General features: G+C 39.4%; 2 protein-coding genes across 2 annotated transcripts; one reads left to right on the top strand and one right to left on the bottom strand.

Moving 5' to 3' along the window:
- Nucleotides 1-7979: 7979 nt before the first annotated feature.
- On the bottom strand, nucleotides 7980-14774 carry LOC148873594 (uncharacterized). The gene is made up of 4 exons (XM_088963767.1): nucleotides 13830-14774; nucleotides 10977-11644; nucleotides 9459-10147; nucleotides 7980-8295 (listed from the first exon to the last, which is right to left on the bottom strand). Exons 2-3 carry the CDS (start codon nucleotides 11585-11587, stop codon nucleotides 9460-9462), a joined length of 1299 nt encoding a protein of 432 aa, XP_088819893.1. The 5' UTR covers nucleotides 11588-11644; nucleotides 13830-14774; the 3' UTR covers nucleotides 7980-8295; nucleotide 9459.
- LOC148873595 (NDR1/HIN1-like protein 12) lies at nucleotides 12117-13409 on the top strand. The gene has a single exon (XM_088963768.1). The coding sequence runs from the start codon at nucleotides 12631-12633 to the stop codon at nucleotides 13267-13269; it is 639 nt and encodes a 212-aa protein (XP_088819894.1). The 5' UTR covers nucleotides 12117-12630; the 3' UTR covers nucleotides 13270-13409.
- Nucleotides 14775-23538: the final 8764 nt, after the last annotated feature.

The raw sequence follows: 23538 nt of genomic DNA, 5'->3' as shown, positions 1-23538 counted from the left end.
TTAAGGGCTGAAACAGCTTATTTACAAGTCTTTGGAATGTCATTCCAGCATTCTTTAGTCCGAAGGGCATGACCTTGTAGCAGTACATGCCGAACTCGGTTATGAAGCTGGTTTTTTACTCATCGGACTGGTCCATCCTGATTTGGTTGTAGCCTAAGTAGGCGTCCAAGAAGCTTAGCAACTCATGTCCCGAGGTCGCGTCTACTAGGTGGTCAATTTTGGGGAGGGGGAAGCAGTCTTTTGGGCAAGCTTGGTTCAGGTCGGTGTAGTTGACGCACATGCGCCACTTTCCGTTTGCCTTTTTCACCAGTACTGGGTTGGCTACCCAACTCGGGTAATGAACTTCCCTTATAAAGTCCGCTGCGAAGAGCTTTTCGACCTCCTCGTCGACCGCCCTCCAGTGCTCCGGGGCTAAGTTGCGTTTCTTCTGTCTAATGGGTTTGACTACAAGGTCAGTGTTAAGTTTATGAGTTATAAGGCCAGGGTCAATACCGGGCATATCGATCGCGAACCATGAAAAAATATCTAAATTTTGAGATAAGAAACTCACCAGTTCGGTTCGTAGAGGCTCCTTGACGAAAGCACCGATCTGTAGCATTCGAGCCAGATCCGTAGTCGAGGTCAGGATTGCGATCGTTTCCTCTATGGGCGAAACTCGTTCCTCGCCCTGCTCCGTAGGCCGCTCCAGCTCAAGGTCGTCGGCTGCCTTGGTTTTTCCCTTCAGGGCGGCAACATAGCACTAGCGGGACTCAACCTGGTCGCCCCACGCTACCCCCACACCGAAGTCTGTGGGGACCTTCATTGCCAGATAGTAGGTGGAGACCACTGCCCACAGAATATGCATAATTGGCCGCCCTATTATGGCATTGTATGGGGAGGGGTCGCGACCACTAGGAAATCGTGGTTGAGTCTGACCGCACAAGGCCATGTGCCGACTTCCATAGGTACCATTATCTTCCCGAGGGGCCTGACTTCCTCTCCGCTGAAGCCCACCAAAGGAGTGTTTGCGGGCTTCAGCTCGGTTCTTTGCAATTGTAGCTGGTCAAATGCCGACTTGAAGAGGATGTCTGCCAAACTACCTGAATCCACAAGTACGTGCTTAACTTCGAAGTCGTTGATCCTTAGTTTTATGACAAGCGTGTCATCGTGGGGGTAGTGGACATCTCGTGCATTGTCTTCTGTGAAGAAGATCGGTTCTTCTGTCTTTGGCCGCTTTGCAGGGTTCTGTTCTTCTTGGGCTGCTTCACGAACTAACGTCCGGGCTGCTGCCAAAGTACGCCCTGCTACCACCGAACCTCCCACTATCACATGGATGGTTCCCCGAATTGGTCTCTCTTTCGGAGGCTGTCGTTGCAATGCTTTTGCTGGTCTACTGCTAGATTCGAAGCATCCTTTCTGTGCTCCCTTGCCAACCTGCCTTATTATTATTATTATTATTCTGTACAAAATTTCTCAAGTATCCACGACGGATGAGTCCCTCTATCTCGTCTTGGAGATTATTACACTGTTTGGTACTATGACCGTGATCTCTATGAAAACTACAGTACAAATTTTTATTTCTCTCATTTGGGTTCCCCTTTAGGCGAGGTGGCCACTTTACGTATGAGGTGTCTTTGATCGTCATCAAGATCTCGGTCCGCCTCGTGTTTAACGGCATGTAATCCATCCGAACTACTAAGGGAGCTCGAGACGGCTGGCTTGGCTTCGCCTTCCAGGCCGGGCTTCTTCTGTCACCTGGGCTGGAAGGCTCACCTTCTCTTTTCCTTTTCTTGTCCCTACCTTCAGTCCTTTGGTTGATCTCTTCCTCTGTTCTCATGAACTTGTCCGCGAGCTTGAGGAATTTGGCCACGGTGACGGGCTGGCTAGCTACCATGTGCCATTTGAACTCCTTGTGTGTTACTCCTCTCTTGGTCACCGCGAGCTGTACCGCGGGGTCTAATCGTGGTATCTGCAAGCACGCTTCATTGAACCGCTTGATGTAGCCCCGAATGGATTCTCCTTCTCTCTGGACTACTTCGAAGATGCTTTCCTCAATTCTGGGGCACCGCTTGCTGGTAACGAAGTGTGCGGTGAAGACCTACACGAACTAGGTCCAGCTTCTTATTGACCCGAGGGCTAGGTTCCTATACCAAGTGTGGGCCACCCCCCTGAAGGTGGTGGTGAAGGCCATGTACATGCATGATTCACTGGCCCTAGCGAGGTGCATTTGGGACTGGAAAGCATCGACGTGGTTGTTGGGGTCAAAGGACCCATCATACTTGTCCAAAGGTGGGAGCTTGAAGTCTCTGGGCATGGGGACTGCCAGGAGTTCTGATGCGAGAGGGGGAGGAACTGAGAGAATTGGGGCAGTTTTTACCTCGTCCGAGCTCGTCTCTTCCTTACCTCTGAGTTTGGGCAGGACACGGGTGGTAGTTCGGTGACTTCGTCGGTGCCTTCGTTGTTGAGCGGGCCTGGTACTGGCGCTGCTGGCCTCTGTGTTGCCGAGCTTGATGGACCTAGAATGTTGGTAGTCTGCTGCTAGGGCATTGAATCGGTTCTCTGTGAACGGGAACTCAGGCTTGGAGCACCGAGGTGCTGACTTTGCGGGCGAGGTTCCCAACCCGCCTGCGAGCTGCGAGGCGGGGGAGATTTTCCTTTCTCTTCGGCCTAAGGATGAAGCCTGGCCGTTAGGGGGGTTCTGGAGTTGGGAGGCTTCTCCTTGGTGAGGGCGTCCACCCTAAGGGGAGGCTTTAACCGGCTTTGGAGCAGGGTGCCAAGGTGGAAGTAGTGACTAGTTCAGGGGTAGTTGGGGGAACTGCTGCTGATAGTGATGTTGAGAGAGGTGGTGTAGTACTTGGTGCTGCTGGAGTTGATGCTGCTGGAATTGTTGCATTTGGGCTTGCATTGCATCAGGTTGTCAAACTGGTTCTGTCGGGTCGCCAAGGGGACAGCAGTTGGTTCAGCAAAAGTTGTTTCGATAGAGAGTGGAAGAGGGGCGTTCATGGTAGGAAGGTTTACGGGCACCACTGTTTGTGGCGCATTCAAGTTGGGGATCCCATCCACCGGAAGGGGGACGGTGAACTGTCCGATGCACACCACGGGGACTTGGAGTTGTTCCCCGATGGTGTTCATCTTTGTGCCACGTCCGGCATTGCTGGAAGAAGCCATGAGTGTTGGAGTTTTTGGAAGAAGAGGAGGTTATGAGAGTTTTAGATGGAGGCTTTTAGAAGCATTTCCCATAGACGGCACCAATTGATGGTGTGCAATTTGGCTGGCCTTAGTTGTCAATGACCTTGCCTCCGACTGGCGCAACAAGGAGCCTGAAACGGAGAAGATGAGGAATCTTCGGGGAGGAACCCGGTGAGATTACTCCGAAGCTCAAGTTAGTATTCTCTTGAAGGCAAGATAAAATTAGATGGCGCAAAGTTCACATACCTTGTTCTTGGGGGGGGGGGGGGGTGTTGAGCCTTTTATAACCACTTCGCGCACTCACTCTTAGGCTTCTGTCAGGTCGGGTATCATCCCCTCTACTGAGACAAAACCGCCACTGCTCCTTGTCGGAGCCGTCTTTGTAACTAGAGATGGCGGGGTCAGGTGACGGTGGCAGGTGGCCGTTGGAATGCGGCTGTCAAGCATCAGATCCCAAGTCAGTCAAGCGCGCCGCCCTTGGATACAAACTCCTTCGGTGTCAGGTACGGTTTGTTCAGTTCGGTGTCCTGGGTGAAGTGCTGGAGTGGTGTGCGAGGTGAAGTCTTGAGTTCGGAGAGAGGTGTGGCCCGAACTGCCATGGGGCAGACCAGTTCGGGTTGTTGCCCTTTGTGTTCATAAGGCTCGGGGCCTAAGGGAAAGCTCAGGCTCCGTACTGGGAGTTCGGGCTCCTTGCGGAGAGTTCGGACCGCTGGTTCTTCCCTTCGGAGCTCACACCTTGACAAACTGTTATGCTGAGCTATTGCTTTTGCCACGTGTTGAGTGATTACGAGGTCGGGCCAAATCTTCCTTCATCAGGTACCCATAATAATATAATATCCTTGCATTGAGGGATCCTCAATTGGATTTGATAAATTGGTAGCATAAAATGCTTGAAGAAAAATTAAAAATTAGAGAACAAGATTCCTTGGGTTTGGGAGAAAATAGCTTCTGTTTTCTGTTTTTTATGGAAAATAGAAATGAAAAAATTTTTAACAATAAATGCCCCCCCTGGCCCCATCCCCCTAACAAATAATATCAAAGGTGTGGAACCATATGAAAGATTTCTTAGAACCAAATGGAGCCATTGGCAACCAAAATGGAAGGGTCACAAGAATTTTAAACTGGATCAAATGGACCCAACCTGAACCCAGCGCCATCAAAATTAATTTTGCTGCATCATCCAAGCAAAATGGGAGTTGCACGTATGGTTGCATTGTGAGAAATCATAGAGGAGAAATGGATACCAACATACCACCTGAACCTAGTGCCATCAAAATTAACTTTTCTGCATCAGCCAAGCAAAATGGGAGTTGCCCGTATGGTTGCGTTGGGAGAAATCATAGAGGAGAAATTATCCAAGAAAAAAAGGCAAATTTGGCATCACAACCATTTCAGTGGCTAAAATGTGGGTTGCGTTTGAGGCCCACAAACTTGGTTTACAGGTAAATGACTGTTTATCAACATAGAAGGTGACTCTCTCCTGGTAATAAAGATTCTTCAAGGTCTCTTGAGGATCCGATGGAAGTGCAACTCACTGGTTGAATGCAAGCAGTTAGCTCAACAGAAACTTAGCAAGGATCATCTACGACCACATCAATAGGGAAAGACATGGTGCATCAAATTGGTTGGCAAACAAAGGTCAATTAGAGGAGTGATTTCTTCAGGATTTTCCCTGGGAGCTTAGGTTTTTACTTTCTCTCGATGCCACTGGGAGGGCTCTCCCCAGTTGGTGTTGATTTTCTCTCAATTTATCAAAAAAAAAAAAAACCCTGGCCCAACGTTTAGTTGACTTCGTATTTCTCATCAACCCTAAGACCCTAACCCAATCCAAAATTCAACCTAACTCAACCCTGGATTTGGGCTAAACCAACCCAAATTGCAAGTTTGCAACCACACCTACAAGTCAGGTTACCTGAATTGAATAAATTCATTTACATCAGGCTGAGGCTCATTTAAAATTTAACAATGTTCAACTCAAACGCACTACAAATAAAAACAAAAAAAGAAAAGGTTGTTGAATCTCTCTGGCCTGTAGGGCCACTTCCGAGTCTGGATTTCCTGCCAATAAAAATACCATCCAACACGTTTCATCCACACATCATGTGTTGCACAATAGAAGGTGACTCTCTCTCTTGGTAATGAAGATTCAAGGTCGTTCGAAGATCGCATGGATGTGCAACTCGCTAGTTGAATGTAAAAACTAAAAAGTTAAGCTCAACAGAACTCACCAAGGATTGTCTTGTCTACAACAACATTAACAGGGAAGGAAATGGTACAACAGAGTGGTCGGAAAACAAAGATCAAGATCACGAGTAGTACTTAGGGGTGTCAATTTTTCAACTCAACCCGCGATCCAACCGTCTAGGTCAACGGTGGTTCAAAAACCTTGGGAGAAAGAAAATCATCAATGTTTTTGAACCATCGTTGATTCAGACGGTCAGACCATTTGGCCTGGGAACTGTCTAGACAAGTGGTTCCGTCTTACCCCAAAACCTGTTTTTGGCCAAAAACCATTCAAAAAAGTCAACAACCCGTTGACCCAGTTGGTTGAACTGTCAACCTGTTCAATGATTTTTTATCATTTTATTTTTAATTATATTTTTATTTTTTTTAATTTGTTAAAATGGGCCATCGGTTCCGTTTCTGGGTCGTTTTGTAAAACGTTAGTTTTTTCACATGTATAGAAAGGACAAAATAAAAGTTGCATTTTCTGTTTTTTCAACTTTTTATGTAATTTCTATTAATTTTATGCATTTTTGTGTTTTTGTTTAATTTCTATTTTATTTCCTGTAATTTCTATTATTTTTATGTAATTTTCATTTTTTTATCTAGATGGGTTGGGTTGGGTTGGGTTGGGTTCAGGTGGGTTTTGGTTGAACGCAACCCATTTAATTCTATCTAATTGGGTCATTAATGGATTGGCGAGTTAGATAGGTTGGGTCGAAACTCAACCCAAACCCAATCCAACCTGCCCAATTGCCACATCTAGTAGTGCTTCTTCAAGATTTCCCCTGGGGAGCTTAGGTTTTAGGTTGTGTTTGGTTCCATGGGTGTTTATTAGAAAAACGTCGCCACATCAGCACCACATGGATGTTGGCGTTTATTTCATATGAAGCAAAATGAAACAACTGTCTGGTTTCACCGTTTATCAAAGAAATGGTAGAAAACTGAAACACTTTGATTTTTGTGCATGGGGCATATGGAAAAACGTCAAATTCTTCTTTCCCCCAATGCCCCAGCGTTTCATGGAACCAAATACTGATGTGGCACACTTTAATGGGTATTAGTCTGAGGTAGAGAGTAAAAAACGTTTAAAGTGAAACCCAACCAAACAACAAAAATAGAAAACATTTAAAGTAAAAAAAGGTTTAAAGTGAAAAGTATAAATAAATGTTTAAAGTGAAAAAGTACAAATAAATGACCTATCCATAAACGCCCATAAAACCAAACACATACTTAGCTTTTCTCGATGCTGTTGGCAGGTCTCTCCCCTGCCGGTGCTGATTTTAAAACAGAAACCCTAACCCAACATTAAGCTGACTTCATATTGCATTATTGCTCAGCCTATAAAACATGTGATTTCAAACCTTTCTCTTATCCGATATATTGCAAGATTTTAAACCTTTCTCCCTATCCATGGATGCCCTTTAAAAGAAATTTCATTTTGATATTAAGAAATATTTTTTGTTGTGGGAAGTAGGAATTATTGTACTGTAGAATGCCTAATGGGTCCCATTTTACCAGTTAACCAGGTTGTTTGCCTGTTCAACCTATAAAAACTGCCAAAACCGTCATTTAACTAAGAACTAAAAAGACCACCAGTTCCCGATTTTCACGGTACGGTCTGACTGTTTGGTCTGGACAAGTCTTAAAATGTTGCCCTAGAAGATTGCCACATAAGAACAATAGGCACTGATACATGGAGGCATTTTGAACCCTGGGTTGTAGTTGCTTGTAGTGCAAATCCGAACGTGATGCAAATCTTGCAACCTGTTTAGTTTTATATTTGTCTATAACTATGATTTGCAATACAAAATTTGTATTTTTGGTCTCATTTCCACCCATTAACAGTATAAATTTTGCCTCTTCCTCCTTCCTCCTACTTCAATCCCAAACAAATAATCCACCTCCTACCTCCATCATGTAGACCAATTCATGGACTGGGCTTTTGCCTCTTCCTCCTTCCTCCTACTTCAATCCCAAACAAATAATCCACCTCCTACCTCCATCATGTAGACCAATCCATGGACTGGGCTTTAGTCCTGACATTACACTGTTAGGCTCTCGGGTTCCAGATCGAATCCATTCAAATTTTGCAAAAGCCAAACCCAAATCCAGCCCATGTACAGGTCTACTTGCATGTAAGATAAGACCACGCCACCTTACTTCCTACCATACTTTTCACAAATAAGGTCAAATTTGAAGCAAAAATAAACCAGAATTTACACTCAGCCTATTTGCACCTCCCATGTATTTACACCAGTGCAAATAAAATTAGTACTGCAACTAAAACTAAATGTAGGGTTAAAGGCAGTTTAATAACAGCTTTAGTGGCTAAACTAAAAAACATACTACTTTGTCTTTCAGTGAAGAAGATTTTTAAGGTCGAAGGGGTCTTTCAATGACCGAAGCTGAAGATGGGTAGGTTACCAAATCCTTGGAATATTTTATCATTTAACTATTTTACCCACTAAAAGACAAAGCAGCAAGTCATTCAATTCAGCAATTTCAGCTGTTATTCAAGGGCCTCCAAGTCCTAGTGAAAACTGAAGAAGATAATCCTTTCAACTATTTTAGCGTATGACACTATCTGGTCTGAATGTCCGATTGATTCATGATTGTGGGGAGGGCCAATATTCAATAAAACAAGCTGGATCTAACAGCTGAATTTTATCGGATCAGAAAACTACTAAAATATGGGCATTAATAACAATAACCCGACTTTCCTTTACAAACACTACATATCCCCAGTCATCATAGCATCAGAATAGAACTGCCTTCCGCTGCATGAACCAACATCTTTATGTACAACATCGTTCTTCTTTCTCGTCTTCTCCAGTTCAATCTCTCCATCAAGAGTAGCACTAGTTCATGACATGCTGCTCGCGAGGAACCCACTTTACAAGACTACAATTAGACAACACCTAGATAAGTTAGAAAAGAACAGAGAAAAATTCAAAACATTTGGAAACAAATAAACAGAAAAACAATACAAAATATGCCCTAAACCAAGCATGATTTTGAAGGTTCTTTTCACAGACGTGTTTTAAGTTGTCAGACGTGTTTGAGGTTCTTTTCACAGAAAAACATTTTGAGGTTCTTTTCACAGTAAACTTTACTTGTCAGACGTGTTTTAAGTTGACCGTCATGAATACCAGAAAGGCGTGGCTTCAAAAAACCAGTTGGTATTCATACCTTTCTTTTTTTTCTGTTTTTTTTTCACGTTAAATACGAGCTCTAGGAAATGAAGAGTCGGGAACTAATCAGTCCAGGGGGTGGAGGGCTGGGTATAGAGCTGTCTGTGGGTCCGATTTGGTTATATAAAGCAAATCCAGGATCAAACTTACAATTGGGATAATCAGGTATTACACAATTAGACTCGATTATGCTTGACATCTAGAATTACCTATGAAAATAACAAGTCGGAACTTCATCTTTGACAATATAACCTCAATAAAAACGACAGTCTAAACTGTTTATCTAAACCGCTAATATATTTTTCCTTTTTTTGTTATAGGTAATTGTTTATATGTTGTAAAACAAGTGTTTTTTACTGAAATTATGTGGCATCCGGTCAATGAAATTTTCGAACATAAAATGTAACGAAAAGTACAAGAAAACCAGAGTCTTAATGATTCAGAACAGCAAGAACTAGTCTTGATCCAAATACTAATCGGGACACAAACCACGGAACAAGAACCAACATAATCAGTCGAATCAATTCAGTTCTATCGGATAGACCAGACCCATTAACAGCTCTAGCTCAGTAAGCTGGGAGTCTCTCTCTCTCTCTCTCTCTCTCCCCCTGACCTACAGCCTTCTCAGTTCTCTCCATTAAGAATGCATGGCTCACCAGGTCAAGTTTTGGGTTGGCCCAACAAAGCGATTAAACTGTCACTAATTCTGGCCAGGGGGAGAGAGAGAGAGAGAGAGAGTAATCCTCAGCGTGAATAAGATGGAAAAGTTTTATAGTAAATGAGGGGGGTTCTATATAATATGCCTAAACCAAATTAACAGCAAGCAACAGAAGTAATGGCTGAAATTGAGCTTTCATAAAGGGAATCAATCACCTTAGTTCCATCTTAAAGAATAGCGGCTCCCCTTCTTAGGCTTCCTACGGAATGGCCTGCATGCCACCATACTGAGATCAACAGCCGCAGCAAGTGCCATAAAGATGGCGGCATCCTCCACACAAGTCACATGCCGCATAGCAAGTTGCACCAATGGCTTGCTACTCTTCCCTTCTCCTTGCACCCGACAATTCATCACGAAACCCCCAAAGACAGGGCCCAGGGATGCGAAGTCCCCACTGCTTCTTGGACTTGGTAATGGCGTCACCGATGGTGTCCGTCTTTCAGTGTCTATGAAGAAAACCCCACCTTTATCAGCACTGATCAAGATTTCTGATATAAGTAGGTCACCCCCCTCCTGACCTTCAGAGAGGAGGTGAAAACGACAGCATATCGAATCTTTGATGCCTCGCTCGCGCCATGCTTCCAGCTTGCCCCAAGGTTGCCAGCTATCAGGACCAAAGGCATCTGGTCGGACAATTAGCCAGGCCCCAGGGTTGGACCGTGCAACTCGATCACATCCCGTTGATGGTACAAAGGGAGTTGCCATAAAGGCAGCAGCAACTGCTGAACCAGAGAGATCATGGATCATCACCCTCCAGCCTTTTCTCTCCCGCCTGTCAGTATCTTGGTCTGTTCCATAGGTGGTGCTCACCCGGTGATTGCTCACTGAATCCAGCTGAGATGCCCTGTTGTTTTAACAACAAACGAAAATAATAAACCCATCTAAAATTCATTAAATAAAAGATATTAGTAGTGTTAAAATGAACCTCACCAACTACATTACAATTACTAAAAAGAGGGTTGTTCAAGAATTTTAAAAGTCATCTTCTGCATTGAAAAGAAAGTGCTCCGGAGAAGCAAAATAAACAGTGAAAAGTATATGCATGATTAGTGTTTATGCCGTATAGATAGCTGGCTCCTTTATTCCAGATTTCAGGTGTGTCGTATAAATAAATGGACTGCCTCAAAAGGCCTAATAGCCCCAAAATACAGCAATCAAATAATCTTTGGGTTTTTTTTTTTTTTTTTTTTTTTTTTTTTTTTTTTTTTGAGGAAAGGTAAAGTATTGGATTGCATTGCTCAAAGTAAAAGAAAAATACACCATTCTGCACATCAATGCACTGTGCAGAAGAATCTTTAACTTTCAAGTATTGTCTCATGTATATCCTCAATTACTTGGACTTTTGGACCTTAGCACATTGAGCAGTCAGCTAATAGATTTTTTTTATCAAAAGTAGGAGCAGATTGAATGGTGTAGTTTATATAGTCATTTGGAGAGTATTTGGTGAAGAAACTATCATTAGGTTGTAGAAGTCAGACTAACCTGGAGGTAATCCATGTGAATGGTTTTGGGTGAATGAATTCCCAACCTCTGATGATTTTAATTGATTCCCCTATCTGTTTCTCCATTTATTTATCTGTTCTTTATGACTATATGCCTTTGTTCTCATTTTGCTATTACGAATTAGGTGACTGATATGTTTTTCTGTTACAAATTTTATCACAAACTCTTACCTCCTGTCACAACTGAACTTGCAACTGAAAATAGGTTGCTTGATGGTGCCCCGAAGTTGAACTATCTGGGGACTTAGTGCTGTCTCATCTTCAAACTGGAAAACATATCTTGGATCTGGATCCAATTTCACTCTTAGATGCAGTTCAGCTCTTGGTTTACCACCATCCTGCTTGTTCTTGCCAATTCCTGTCCATCCGTTATGAAGCAACACTGACTTCCCTTCCCCCCATTCAGGACTGACCTGCAATCTCAACTTCCCAATCTGTTGCTTCTTGCTGTTGACACCACAATGGAAGCCCTTCCACCCTGTGAAAACAATAATCTCTAAATAGGCACAAGATGGATGAAGCCTGCCAGGTTCCAACAGAGTTTTAACATCAGATTCTTCAAGATAGAAGATTGTAGCAATGCTATGGAGATCTGGTGTAGCCTCAGCGGAGGAGATTAGGGGAACTGGTGCTGTCTGAACAGGGAAGCCTCGTAAACGTATCTCACAAGAGCATGGTGAGGAGGATGCGTGGATTCCAATTTGACCAGCCTTTGAAGCTGCAACTGGGACTCTCAGCCCCAGGGACCCAATGGACAACCTGACAAAAGCTTGGGGGTCCATACAGGTTATAAGTCTTTCTCCATTAACACGAAATTATCTACCAACTTGTTCAGGACCCTGTTAAAAAGGTAGGCAAAAAACAATCAAAGAGGAGACCAAGATGCACATTACCTACCAAATTGTTTCAGTTAGGATTTGGAAACCTGTTGATTTCACCTTAGTTATAGCTAAGTTTCATTCCAAAACAAGATAGCTAAGTAAGAAACCATTTCCTGTCTTGAGAAGGGAGGATAAAAAAAACCTTCTGAGGAGTTGGTTAAAGCTGATTTCAAGCTAATGCAAGAAATGTACAGCATCTAGACTCCAAAAAAAAAAACCCTCCAAGAAAAAGCAAGCCTACTTGCAGGGTCATCATTTTGGGAGCATTCAAATTCTGAACGATATAATTTTATAAGCATCAGTACTTTTAGCTCCCTAAGCAACTATAAATTGTAATGTATTTTCTGAACTTGCTTATATACAAGGAAATAAACCCGTTTTTCCTTGCACCTGTCATTCTGTCAAGTCCTTTCTTTTAAAGTTCTTTTTTCTTCTTTAGAAGATTGCCTCTCAGTTAATAATTTAATCGCAAGAAAAAAGTTGAAGTAAATCAACCGTGGCCATGAGCAAACTATTGTATTTTGTATGTACTTTGATGAATCATTCTGTGTAATTTTTTTTCCAACTAGAAGATGGAACACTTTCTTGTCATAAAACATGCATGGGATAGAAAAGAAATATCTGCTGCAAGATCACATATGCTACACCCCATTTTAAAAAGAAGAAAAGAAGATGAGCAAACAAGAAAAGAGAAAGAAAAGCGAATATGTGGTATTTAGCGGTGCAAGTTTGGTATTTTCTTTACCCAGTGATAAAGTAAGTGACACTCCTAAAACAGACACATTTCCTCTAGAAGAATGCAGTGGCTTTTGCACCAGGGAAGGAAGATGCCAAAACCTCCCCCACAAATTAAAATATAGAACCCAAGGTAGTTCTCTTGCCAACCTCCCACAATCTAAATCCAATGCTGCAACATAAAACTAAAAAACCTAGACAGTTCCTGAATGTTGTCTTTTGGAAGACCCCGCCATCATTCACTGATGCCAGGGCCACTTCGTGGTGCACAAGAAAGACGAACCCATTTCTTGGTATGGTGTGCTGCCATCATCTGCACCATTATAGCCATTTCAGTGATAGTCACAGGTCTTGTTGTGTTCATCGGTTACATGATCATCCGGCCAAGAGTACCCTTCATCAGTGTCGTGCAAGCTAATCTGGACAAGCTAGACTACTCCCAGACTGGACAACTGGATACACAGATCAGCATCACCATCAGGGCAGAGAATGACAATGCCAATGCTCATGCAACCTTCTCAGACATAAGCTTCTTTCTCTATTTCAATGGAATAAAAATAGCCCAATTGACAGCCATCCCCTTCGATGTTCCCATGAACAGCTCCAAAGATCTCGCATATGTTGTCCCATCTATGTCTATCCCATTAGATACAGAGGGGATGGAGGTACTCGATGCATCTTTGAAGGAGAACAAAATATCATTTGATCTTAGAGGCGACGCAAGAACCCGGTGGAGGGTAGGGTTCCTAGGGTCTGTTAAGTTCTGGAGTCACTTGTCTTGCCTACTCCGGTTCTTCCCATTGAATGGAACCAGTGTAGACCCACATTGCAGCTCCAGGTCTAAATGATTTCATTGTAAAATTTCCACCCTCATGTCTGGTTTGTTCTTTAATTATAGGCTATATTCTTTTTCCCACACAGTTTCTTCTTTCCAGCTTTTCTTCTTGTCTAGTTACAATCAGTTATATAGGAGCAGAATTAGTTTCCAGAGCATAACAATCTGTTATTTTATATCAGTGTAGAATCATAGTTTCCAGAGCAAATACCCAAAAGACTTGTAAACAATAAACAGAAGCGAACAATGAAATGAACACTTTTTTGGTATATTTATTCTGCTTCTGCACAGAACGTACTGGATCAGAAGCAGCACCAAATAGGTTGTTTTCACAGCACTAATCAAACTATCATGGAACAGAAAAACAATTGCTTACTCCTGCTTCTGCGATTAATTCACTTTTTCTACCAAATTCAACCATTAAATTACTCAGCTAAAGCAAAGGCAAGCGTAATAACTTAAGTAACCCATCATACACAAATTGTAAACTGCAACAAAGAAAGGGAAATGGCAGAAAAAGAATTGATATTAATAATAAATATACATAGAGAGTAAAGGTGAGAAGAATAGAACCTTTACATGAAGCTCTCTCTCTCTCTCTTTCTCACTGTCTCAAATTAACGCCACCCTGGCGCACACTAGCAAAGACTGAGCTCAAATCGCTAGAAACCCAGCTGAGAATTCCCCAAAAAGAGAAGAAAAAAGAAATGAAAAGAAGAATATAGGCAACTGCAATTCTCGAGAAGGAGAGAGTAAAGGAATAAAAGGAACGCTTTTTTTCAGTAAAATCAAGTGGAGATGGCAGAGTCGCAGCTTACTCCCCCAAAACCCTCTGAAAAACCGAAAAGACAACAACGACGTTCACGTGAACACAGCTTCCTCCCCCAAAATCCAAATTTTGAGCTCTGAAACCATCGGATATCTCGAAGAATTCAACCCAAATCCACTGACCGAAAGATCAGTAAACCCTATAGTTATACTCAAACTCCCGACTGCACCCCGGAATCCCCCTCGAAACCCTAAAAGCTTCGCATTTACGGAAAAAAGGAACGAACCCCAGAAAGCGAGAAAGAGAGGGAGAGAGAGAGGAAGAGAGAACGTAGGGGAGGAGACGACGACGTCGATGACGAAGGAAAAGCCTCGAACGTGAAATATTAAAAGGAGAAGGGATAACCAGAAATTATTAAAAAGTAAATAAACATTTGCATTAATTAATCAAAATCAAACAGAAAAGGGAATAACAGAGACAGGCCGAGGAAATCGAATACAGCTGTAATCGAACTTCTCGTGTCACGGCTCCGCTACCAGACAGAGGGCTCAGGGCTGGGTGGGGGTGGACCAGGTGGCGTTGGCGACTACATTGTTTCGTTCGTCCCCGACGGGGTGGGGCTGTTGTGGGGCCGGGTCTCTGGGACCCGGCACCAGCACTGACCTTCTGCAACTGCAACTTATTCCGATCTGACGGTGTCAGAGGCTGTCTCCAGTCTCCTTTCTTTTCTGGGAGAAAAAGATGAGAGGAAGAGGTGGGAGGGCTTCAAATGGGAAGTTGTGAATACTCCGAAAGCTCGGGTGCGGAGATCCAATGACGATTCGGCGCCCAATCCAAGGTCCGTGACCGGTGGTCACCGCCTCTTCCCGGTTTCCGGTAGTCACTTAGCGATCATGCCTCATGCGGTTTTTAGTTCGAATTAGAAACGTTCAAAGTTCAACGTTCAAACGTGGGCTTCTTTTATGGGAAGAGGCCAGACCGCCAACTGAGTAAGTATGTTTTGATCAGATGATCTTGACCGTCCAATGTAATCGTCATTTATGTGTTAATTAATTTTAATTATTGTGTTATTATTACAATGCCCTCGTGACCTGGCTTTAGGAATTGTTGTTTGTTGATGCTTCTTCATGCTTCTTCATGCTTAGGTACCTAACATATCTGCCACCATAAATATGTTCCTCAACTTGCGTGCATCAAAAAGCCATGATCTTGTGGAAATTTACTATGGTGCCATTAGTTGACCAGGACTGACCCAACTGTGAACTGCCCAAGAAATGATACCCCAGCCCCAGGATCAGTAGAACCTGATCCAGAACAACCTCCGCCCGACCCGATTTCAATGTTGCTATTATGGTTTTCAAAACCGGATCGGATCGGATAAACCAGATCAGGTGACCGGTTCCTTTTTTACCCCATAATTGTTATTTCACTAAAAACCATTGACTTGGTAAGGAAATTGCTGATCCAGGCGGTTGAACCATTCAATGATTTTGGCCTTTTATAATTTTTTTTGTTAGAAGAGGTAGTTTATTTGGTTCAAACGATGGACCATTTGACTTGGGAACCAAACCCCTTATCGGTTTGTTATCCGGTTCCATTTTAAAAACCTTGGTTGCTACTATAAATAGATCGGTTTTAGGTAGGGGTACTCACTGTTCAGTTAACCGATCCTATCAGTTTTTCCATATCCCCAAACCAAAGTCGAATTGATACCACCAATTAACCGATTGATCAATTTTGATTTTTGACCGCTTGGTTTTTTAGTTTTTTTATTTTTTATATTTATAACATATATTATAAATATATATAATATTATATTATAAATAATAAATGACATATAATATATTATAAATATGTATATTATATTATAAATGCTACAAATATATGTAATATATTTATAATATATTATATGTTTTAAATAGATAAATATAAATAAAATAATTATAAATATAATATATGTATATGTTTATATATAATACATATATATAATATATAGATAATATGTGAGGTATATTAAACCAATCTTTCGATTTTTTCAAAAATATAGAACCAAAACCTAATTGACCAATTTGGTTAACTACATTTTTCAATTCGATTCAGTTCTTCAGGCTCAGTTTGAAAAGAGTATAAATACAAATTCATACAATACAAATACAAATAAAAGAACACAAAATACAAAGTTTTGCACTCTGTATAATTACATTTGTACTCCTTTCCAAACGAAGCCTCAATTTTTTATAAGCACCCCTAGTTTTAGGCTTTTAACATAAAAAACTAATACCAACCCGAAACCTGATTAAGGCTGTCCTACCCTAACCCGATAGAGTTGAGTCAATACGGATTTACGACTTAACCAGACCCACTGATGAATTCCTCCATTCCAGCACCGATCAAATGTGGGACCCATAAAACTTGTCACTCGTCATATATTAATGGGTCCCCTCCATGGACATAAGATGGGCCAAAAATCAAATCGAAATATAGAATGCAGGTGCAAGTGTTTACTCTACTGTACATGACTGGACTATGGAAAAAGTTACATAGAAGATGTTAGAAAGCTGAGAAAGTGATGTATCAATTAGATGGTCAAAGATCAACCTATCATGCTGATATCTGGACTAGACACATTCCTGGACCCATCTAGGAGTGGGTCCCAACTTGATGGGGTAAGTTATGAAGGTTTATGGACCCATTATTTACTGATTGGGCCCTGTGGCTGCAGAACCAAGTCGCTCTCAACTAATTAAGTACACTGAAGCGTCTCAGGTCTAGGAGCCTAGGACCATGACCCTTCATGTGTCAAGCTTAAGGTGGGGACCCACATAAACTGGTCCCCATGTACAAGAATTAGCACAATCAACTGACCTTTTACCATCTGAGTAGTACTGAACTTTTTTGAATATTTTCTTGAGCTTTACCAGAACTTTTGCATCTTCAATAGTTCAAATAGTCCAAGAAAAACAGTCTATATGGTCTGTTCAATCTGATTCTTGGCCTGGTTAAAGAACTAGGTGAGATCCATTGAGAGGTAGATCTTGATGCTCTAAAAAGTTGTCAATTATTGACTTATTCAACCCACCTAGATACCATTTATATGGTACTAGTCATAGAACATGCAATTCAATTGCTTTTCCCGATGTTAAATCCAAAAATAAATAAATTATTTCAATAAGTGAAAAATTAGAAAAAAAAAAGTATATCATAAATATAATATTTCGCTTTTTACCCATAAATTATCCTCCATCCAACAGCTTGAATGGAAAAGGTGTTCTTTACCAATTAATTGGATGTTTGGATTACACTTAGGCTGTATTTGGTTGCAATGCAAATAAATTTGTATTGATGCAAAATTATGATAGTGAAAATGATTTGAATGTAAATTGTGATCAATTTTTGTTTTAAATTTTAACTTATTTTGTTTGATAGTGGTATAAATGAACTAAATTAAGACCTAAATCATAATAAAGTAAAACACAAAACAAAATTAAATGAAAATTTTCAATTTTCATTTGCACTTTCATGTATTTTTACTAGTACAAATAAAATTGCACTGCAACCGAACACATTCAAAGTGAAGGGAGAAGTACTTGAAGCAGTTGGAGAAATCAGAAATAGATAATATTTGATAGATTAACAAACATCAAATGAATTTTGTGTTGGAGATGTAATTTCAGGAAATTAGAGGTGAGGCATATCTAAAAATACTAACCTTAAAATATTATTTGCCCCTACTCAAGTAATCAAGTTCATTGTTGAGTTGTAGATAAATTTGTTTCCAAGATACAATAATTAAAAAAAAACTGCAATCATCAAAGTTGAAGAATTTCGAATGAAAACTTTTATGAGACAGTAATAATTCAAACTGAGAGACATAATTTTGTGTGACAAATTATGTATAAAAAGGGTTCAATACACATCCATTTTATATATTCTAGATAGTCACCATGAAAAGCTTCCAAGGCATATTGTCGTGTTTGTGCAAGTTTTGTTGTAAAAATTGCAAGCAAAATTACTTTTGGCTTCACAGCTAGCCACACAATTGAATGACTTAAAAAGATGCATGCATGCAACCATGTAATTTATCAATCAAACACTCAAAGAAATTTAAATTCAAAAGATAAATCTCCACAATTTGGAATTGGGAATAATTCAATCACCTCATATATAGTTAAGAGAGAATAAATGTCATAGAGATAGACTCAGTAGGCTAGAATCCTCATGGTCTTTTTCTCTAGTCAAATGAGAAACAAGCTCCTTCCTTACCTTAGTGAAATTTTCTTACTTTTGCCTAATATTTTCCCATATGTACAATAAATGGAAAATAAATAGGAATAAAAGAGAGGGAAAAGATGCTACTGTTAACAAAAAAATTAGAAACAAGTTGCACTAAACTAATCAATGTAGGAAGGTAGATTCTCAGTTCTCTTAATAGTACCCTCTATGGGGAATGAACAAAATGAAAGATCTCATGGGTCAACTTAACACCCTAGAAAAACATTGTATTGGCCAGCATTCCTTGATTATCAGATATTGATCACATGGGATTCCCCAAATGCGAGAGAGAGAGAGAGAGAGAGAGAGAGAGAGAGAGTCTTATTGAAAGCTTAGCTAGTGATTTGTGAACTAGGTGAGTTTTCAAGACTCCTTAAATTTGAATTTTGATTTATTGGATCTTCCTTGATGAAATGTTAAAGAAGATCTATACTATATTAACAGCAAACTATGTTCAACTCCTAAGTTCTTATTAATAATTCTATCAATTAAAGATGCTTGTATATTTGTTAAATTGAAACATATGTATCATATGATAATATCACAGGTATACCACAAGAAAATAGGTATTATGGGGCTGACCACATGAATTCTGTTTTATGACATATCTCTTGTTAAATTATGCAGATGCTTAAGTCATTCCTTATTATTTTCACCCAAGTCATTTATATCTACCAGCTTCCCCCAACTCTTTTGGCCTCTTCAAGAGATCACTTTTTCAAATAAGTCTTATAGATTGTCTTTTATGCATGTGATCAAATCTTCTTATGTGGCATTTGGTAGCGTGTAAATATCATGGACGGGACCGTTTTGGTCTTGTCCACAGTAAAATATGGTGTTTTGATATGTGTGGACAATCCCCGTCCACAAAATAGCATGGACAGGGATGGGCCACACCCTAATTTATCGTCTACAGTATTTTCTCGTGGATTGCCCATACTATGGTGTGGATAGTTTGTGGAAAGGTTTCAGTCTAATGCACCTATGTTATATTAGTCCAATTACTCTCGTTTTATTTAATCTTTTAATAATTTTTAATATTTTTTAATGTTAAATCTAGAACAAGTCTGATGGTTCTCCTTCTCCACTCTTTTTTTCATTATTTAAATATTATTTTTTTAATATTTTTATCAGTAAAATAATATTTAAAATATTAATTTTTTAACATTTAAAATAATATTTTTTAATTATTTAAAAAAATGCAATTGTTGCCTACATATGAATTTATTGATGCATTTTTTCAATTTATTTACCATATAAAATACAAAAATTAGACATTTACAACCGATTGTGTAGATCTCCCATAAAATATATATAAGATATATGGAATCAAAAAGTATGGTATGGACCAATTCACACCATACCTACAGAACGCCACCGTGGGTGTGGACTGGTTCGGTCCACACAAGACTAGTACACATAATCTATCCACAATTTAGAACAACTATGGACTGTGGTGTGGTATGGATGTTCCTTGCCGCTGGATGTGGTGTGGACCAGTTCATACCCACCAATTTTTCATCCACACTATAGAATACCCCATTAATCTACTTTCTCTCATTTTATCACCTATTGGAGCTATTCCTAGGTTTCAATGCATCACGATTGATAATTTTTAACCTTATCCTCTCTAGTTTTACAATCTATCCATCCAAGCATTTATTCTCACTTTCTAGATTACTAATACATATACTAGAAAATGTATACATACTTTGCACGTGGCAATTTTAGATGATGATGATAGCAATAATATGTGGCATAAAATTTTTATAATTTTTTAATATTTCCTATGTGTATAAAATAATCCTTATTTATCATGCTTATTTTTATTTAATATAATAAATATATAATATCTAACATACACCTACATTATTTTTACAACTTTTTTTGTATTTTTGTAATTTTTGTAGTTTTGTTTTTTAAATCTTCATTACTTAATTTTGACATCACGGTTGATATATTTGACCAAAAAAATTCATTACTTAATTTTAACATACACCCACATTACTTAATTTTTAAATTTTCATTACTTAATTTTGACATCACGGTTGATATAATATCCCATGTAGATGATGTTTTCTTTTGTAACCTAGCTATGGTTGTGAGTTTTTTCCCTATACAGAGATATGGCCAGGAATATAATTTTTTTCCCTTCTATTCTTTATGGCCCACGTACATGAATAACCTGCCGACTTTTAATAAAGCCCGGGTTACTGAACCGGCAGACCCATTGATATCAGCTCATGCATGCAATAAATAACAACATTAAGCGGCCGCTTGATAACAGCAGCTAAAGATGCTGAACTGAAAAGCTTATATATTTAATGGCTGAAACTGAATTTTGTTTGATCACTATATCTTTGAAAATTTTATTACTTAATTAATTATTTTAACAGTATTTAAAAGACAAAGCAATAACACTTTCAGTTAAGCAACTTAATCTCTTACCAAATGACCCCTGATACTATATAAGTCCAAGCTGAATATTGCAATCTTTGAGGCTTCTCCCGACTCGGTCTGGGGTTCTGCAGACACCCAGTATGTTGCTGGTTATCTGGTCCAACCAATTGATTGGTTTCTAATATTTTGATTCAAAAAATAGTTAAGACAGTAAGACAAATTGAGGCCCTGTTTGATTCACAGGAACAAGGGTTTGGAATTGGATTTCGATTCTAACCGTTTAGTTGGGTGGAATTGAAATTCCATTCTCATTCCTGTTGGAATGGCATTCCTCCATCTGAGGAGATGACCATTTCCTGTTTCTTCCTTGGGAATGAAATCCTATTCCTACTGATTTCAATTTCTATTTCCATTCTTCCTGTCTGAACCAAACAGACAACGGAAATGGACCATTTCCATTCTTACTCTAGAGGATTTTGAATTGGTACAACATGACCCATCAGATAGTAAGCATGTTTTCTCAGGAATGATGTGTTTGGTTGGAATAGATGGTGGGATGTGACAATGAAAGATTTCTTTTCATGTCACTCATCCAAGCTCATGTATATAGACTCGTGGGAGATCGTAAAAAGTAGAAAAGCAAAAGCACCTAGGTTCCAATGGAAGATATTTAAGGATTTACTGATCCCATTTAGCAGAGGAAAGATCAATTAGTGGGATGTGCCTTGTTTTGTTTGGACTTCTGAAGTTTCAATCCCAATCAGTAATTTAAAACTTGTTAACATGGAGATTTTGGTAGGCAGAAACATGATGTGGGATCAACCCTAAGTTCAGTAACCGATGGACTTGGACAAACTGCTGGCCAGGTTAATTATATATGGAAGAGTGATGTAATTCTATGAACTTTTTAGTATGAATAATAAGTAATCCATTGTAAGTTTAGGGTTCTAAAAGAGCTAGAAGAAGAAGACCCAATAAGTCAGTACAAAGAAAGTTTTGAAAGTATCAATACATGCGGCATTCACATAATTGCAATTCAAAGGAGCAATACATTGCAATTCACATAATTGCTTCCTTATCTACCTTAGAATTTTATGGTTTTTTAATTAAAAATATAAAATAAAACATGGGCTAATTATAACCCATTCAGTTTCATTTTTATTAGCATGTAAAATATGGTCATCTTTTTAACACCAGCCCGTGCGCATAGGGCTCTACCGCTCTAGTATATTTTCAAAATAAAATCTCTAAACCCTAATGTCAATTCATCTTCAAATACTCAAATTTCATGGGAAGTAACTAGTAAGCTGCCCACATCAATATGTGATAAAATGAAACCCAATAAATTTTCCAAATGTGTTCCAACAAGAATATCTAGAAATCATTAACAAATTGTTGGACAGTATGATACCAGATACTTATTACAGGTTGATGTACTAGTTATGCAGACCAAACCTAGTACCAACATAATGCACTGATTCTAGTAACATAATCCCCGTGAACAATTAAATGCATTATGCCGGCTGGATTTCCTCAACTTTGTTTCCTGCCTTTTTTTTTTTTTTTTTTGTCTCATTCCTCTCATGAATCATAAATAGAAGTGGTAGAATGGCTCTTTGACATGACTTTTTAAGAGTAAAAATAGAAATTACCATTACCCAATGTGAGTCCTGGGATCTTGGGAGAGGTGAACTGGATACAAACCCAACATTTGGCATTTTTTTAATCCCAATTGCTAGCATTGCACTGAACCAATTATCTAAGAACTAAAAGAAAAATATTAGAAAAATGCATAATACTCTTATCAAGAAAATAAATTGCTCCACTAACAGCTCAACTAAGTGCACACTAAGTTCTAGTGGAGCAATTTATTTTCTTTGGGTCGGTTTTCTCTTATAATCGGTCGGTTTCAAGTTATTTGTTTATCAAATCGACAAAATCGGTTTAGTTGAGCAAAAAACCTACTACCAACCCAACCCGACTCATGAACACCTCTGCTAAGGGTGAAGGAGAAAGTGTACAGTCAACAAAGGAAGTCATCAAACTTCTGCAATCATCTACAAGAAGAGAGATGCACCATGGATTTTGGGAAAACATGGAGAGTTATGGTGTCATGTGGTCTCCATATCTCATGATCGACTACCAAAAATGTTACAAAAATAAATTCTAGAATCAATTAATTATTTTGAGCGATATCTTGTGGTGTCATGTGGTCTCCATATCTCTCATTGAATCAATTAATTATTTTGAGCGATATCTTGCAATAAATTGAAATTGTTACAACATTGACACATTAATTACTAGGAAGGACATTGTTCCCTTGGTGCTACACCACCCGTAAGTTGTATCATTTTTTCCTTAACCTATCACTTTCTTTTATTAATCTATCTATTTATCTATATATACTAAAATAGAATGATGACACGTCATGGCCTGAACTTCCTCTATTACCACAACGAAGAACTCTCAACCCCTCTCATTTTAGTCTTCCTTTCTCTCTCATGAAGCTACATCATTACTCCCTTCTCCTTCTCTCATAATGACACTCCATCATGCCAACCCCACCCCTCTTTTCTCTATATTTATCCCTTTAGATATTCTTTCCTAAAACTATTCTTAAAATCTCTCTACCAAAATCTAATCTAATTTATACAAGTGGCACCACTATCCCCCATTTTCTTCTAAATTATCTGTAATTTCTATTTATCTCCTAAATCATCTCCAATTCCTATTTATCCTCTCCCCCACTTTTCATTTATATCTATCAAAGAAAGTTTGAATTATAAAATTTAAGAATTATTTAAATATTATAATAAAATTATGTAATAACTTACTAAAGTA

Source organism: Nelumbo lutea, chromosome 1, assembly GCF_056320005.1.
Source record: "Nelumbo lutea isolate HS-2025 chromosome 1, American lotus-T2T, whole genome shotgun sequence".
NCBI lineage: Eukaryota > Viridiplantae > Streptophyta > Magnoliopsida > Proteales > Nelumbonaceae > Nelumbo > Nelumbo lutea.
Note: the sequence above shows the minus strand (reverse complement) of the source record. Positions and strands in the feature narration are given on the sequence as shown.

Excerpts from the sequence above, each read along its gene's own strand:
- LOC148873594 (XM_088963767.1), bottom strand. The coding sequence starts at position 11,587 with ATGGACCCCCAAGCTTTTGTCAGGTTGTCCATTGGGTCCCTGGGGCTG. Across the intron at positions 10,148-10,976 it reads AAGTTCAGTTGTGACAGGAG|GGCATCTCAGCTGGATTCAG; the intron begins GTAAGAGTTTGT and ends TTAAAACAACAG.
- LOC148873595 (XM_088963768.1), top strand. The coding sequence starts at position 12,631 with ATGTTGTCTTTTGGAAGACCCCGCCATCATTCACTGATGCCAGGGCCA.